This window comes from Aplysia californica, unplaced genomic scaffold (assembly GCF_000002075.1).
Source record: "Aplysia californica isolate F4 #8 unplaced genomic scaffold, AplCal3.0 scaffold00638, whole genome shotgun sequence".
In the NCBI taxonomy this organism is placed as follows: Eukaryota; Metazoa; Mollusca; class Gastropoda; order Aplysiida; family Aplysiidae; genus Aplysia; species Aplysia californica.
Window position 1 is genome coordinate 406,188 of NW_004797908.1, and position 3,559 is coordinate 409,746.

The 3,559-nt window shown below is 42.5% G+C and overlaps 1 protein-coding gene across 1 annotated transcript in view; it reads right to left on the reverse strand.

Annotated features, from left to right (window-relative positions):
* LOC101863131 (ATP-binding cassette sub-family A member 3) overlaps nt 1-3,559 on the reverse strand; it is a gene marked incomplete in the record, with an annotated part of 33,739 nt that overhangs the window by 25,167 nt on the left and 5,013 nt on the right. Inside the window, 3 exon segments of the mRNA XM_013087787.1 lie at nt 131-309; nt 1,412-1,585; nt 2,915-3,152. Of these exon segments, the coding sequence (XP_012943241.1) occupies nt 131-309; nt 1,412-1,585; nt 2,915-3,152 (591 nt within the window).

Genomic DNA, 3,559 nt, shown 5'->3' on the forward strand with positions numbered 1-3,559 from the left:
CCCCCTCTTCAGGATCCATCCCAGAGTCTGGAATGTTTGATAGGAAAGAAGAAGCAAACCACACCAGAGCACCCGCCAACAGTTTAACCCACCGTAATACTCTCACTATCTACAACCACACCAAACGCACCATAAGGAAGAAGTGGGGCGGTTTGGGCACGCCGTACTCGCCCGGGAACACGTTGTCTAGGTACCACGTGACCAGGAGGTGAAGTACGGTGTCCACCAGAAGCATGACGAGGATCTCCACGATAGTGATGTCACCGGGCTCCAGCGGCTCGTTCACGTTGTCCCACTGTATACCCTCGCCTGGACACGGGGACATAGATGCGATGAAGTTACATATACATGGGGTGAAAATGGTGAAATAGTATCAGTTTAGTTTTAGTTTTAGCAAAAGTTTTACGGCACTTGCAACACAATAAGGTCATATAAGTGCCGAAGATAAGAGGTGTTACAAGAGAGTAAGAAACACGAAAAAGAAGGAGGGGAGATAGAGACGATAGATTTTTATAGGAAAAAAGGAGCAAACCACACCGGAGCACCCGCCAACCACCCACAGTGTAGGTTTAGCGTCCCTATCAACACCGTTAGGATATTTAAGAAGCAGGACCTCTGAGTTCAACGTCTATCTCCGAAAAGACCGAGCCAATTGGGAAATTCGTGTATAGTGCCTTTCCCAAAGACACAAAATCGGGCTGACCTAAGGTTCGAACCTCAGAACCCTCAATCTCACGATTACGGGTCCGGTAGCCTATCCATAAGGACTCACGCCACCTTTCAGAAGGGAAAACTGGTGATGCCCAAACCATTGTATTTTCATTTAAATCCTTTCCGTGCAAATCAACGATGGCATAACAAGATGAAACATATCGAAGATAACTACTAAGTGAATATTTCTACAATAGATCACAGACATTTTAAAGAATCCCACACATGAAAGAAACAGAAAGTCTCTAGGTGTAAATTTTTAGTTAGTAGAAACATGTGACATCACCAACTTTTCCATGCAGTCTTCAAATAATTTATTCAGAATGTTTATTTCCATGCAGTCTTCAAATAATTTATTCAGAATGTTTATTTTCATGAGTATTTTCCATAAATCTCTAAATAGTCGTTTTTGTAATGATAGCTTTCTCGTAACTTCAACTCAACTCTGCAGAACAAACAAATTACGGTTGCCTCATCGAGTAGGATAAAGTAACAAGTAATCAAGCCAGCCAAAGTGATGATAATTTAAATAATCCAATACCAAGTGAGTTCCGTTGGTGCAAATGTAATCAGCATAATAACTAAATCTACCTAAAATAATGTTATAAACAAAGATTGCAGAAACTATATTTTTGACTGGCTCATCACGACCCATATCGTTGATATAAAACACTTCGACAAAATAAATAATAAGACCCACCGATGGCTTCTCGTCTCACTATGTTGAAGTTGGTGAGTCCCAGAGCCACGTTGAAGAGCAAGCAGGACGCCATTTTCTTGTTCCAGGAGAGAGCTTTGTACTTGGGGCTGAGGATCTCGTAGGGCACGTACTCGATCAGGAACAGGAGGCCAGCGGCGATTGCCCCGTCGTTGCCTGGTAACGACAACATTATTATTAAAGACGTTAGAGTGTATCAATACGTTACTGGTCAGGACAACACAGTCGTTTTAGTGTATTTGGTCGCTTTTAAGCTCGAGGGGACTATCCTGAAAAATGCTGTTTTGAGAAAATCGAAGGCAAAGTTTTTGCCCCTTGAACAGTTTCTTTAAAAAAACAAGGAGAGCTTTCTTTATAACCAAAAAATATACACTCCAAGGAAACCAAATTCATCTTATAGTAGTGCAATACCCACTTTTGATGTAGGTCAAGATTTCTGGAAACCCCCGAAATCTGGGTTAGCCGCTTGTCCTTAAAAGCGACCATTTATAACATGTTACTGGTCATTGTGTAAGCTTAATGCCCCTTCTTGGGTGGTTTATGGGTGCTCTGGTGTGATTTGCTCCTTCTTTCCCATCAAACATCTATCGTCTTTATCTCCCCTCTTTCTTTTTTGCGTTTGTTGTTCTCTTGTAACACTTCTAATCTTCGGTACTTATATAACCTCATTTTGTTGCAAAAGTGACGCAAAACACTTACTAAAACTAATGCCCTTTTCAGCAGTGTAAAAAATGTGTTTGCTTGAGTAACCAGAGCAACATCTACACAGTGACGATTATTTTAGTGCAGGGAAAGAACAAGACAGACAGGAATATAACAGAACGAAAAAAATGACTTCCTCAAACTGTCCATAAAAGTACATCTTCATCCTCAAGTGCCAGATTTGAAAAACACATCGGCGATCGTGGTTGGTCATTCATTTGGTACCTCAGATAATCTCAAGAGCCTGAACTGGTTCGGCTTGTCCATGTCACTCATCGAATCAAGTTTTTCAAGTTAGTTGCTTTGGGTCTACCCCTATCTCGCTTGCTTTTTAATTATTTTTTTTTTTGCCAGTTAAGCAAGATTTTCCATGGCCTCTGTATCGATTCAAATGTCCCCGAAACTACATTCGTCTTTGTGTCTTTCTGCTGATCGGTTGCATCACTCTCAGTCCTGGTCGGCCGGGCAGGCAGGGTCGATCCCCGCTCCTAGATAAACTGAACTCTGTCTATGGGGACATTTGGTTTTTAGTTTAAGTAAGAATTCTACTGCATCCTCAAACCAAATAGGTCATATAAATTCAGTATATCAAAGATGCTTTTAAGAGATATCATACAAAGAATAGAAAGGGGGGGGGGGGGAGACACCAGACTTTTTATTAGAAAGAAGGAGCAAACCACACAGGTGCGCTCGCCTACCACCCACATTGAAATTGTAAAACACACACATTAAAACAAAAACAAAAACACCAAAAGGTTGACATTTCTCACTGCACCCACTGACCTTTCTGCACGAAACAGCTGATCATGAAGGTGAAGGAGATGAGAGCCAGGCTGTAGCACAACAGCTGCACGAACACGATGCTCGGGTCACTGTGGGGGAGAACCGAACCCTTGCCGCTCACGTCCACGCCGAGAATCACGGTGTACAGGATGAGCGAGGGCATCAGGCAGAAGAAACAGGTGAGGAACCAGGACAGCCAGTAGGCCGGCAGACCCATGCCCATCAGCTTCATCGACTCCTGCGGAGAGGGGGAACATGTGGGAAGTAAGGTTATTCAAGAGGCAGGGTATCCGAATTTAACACCATTTTCTGATAGGACCGAGCCAAATAACGAATCTGGTATCCTAACCGACAAATACGAATAGATTATAATATCACTCTAATGTAAGTAAAACGATTTGTAAAACCTTGATAGGTAGGTGACGGGGGAACACCAGGATAGTTAAGGTTTTTATAGAGCGTCCAAGCGGAGAAATGAATGGAGAACTATGATCACCGCTGTCTGTTTCAGCTTTGCCACTCTATGATAACGATGAGGTGAACAGACAAAAGCATTAACGAAGATTTAGCAACTAAATACATGCACATACAGATACACACACACACACACACACACACACACACACACACACACACACACACACA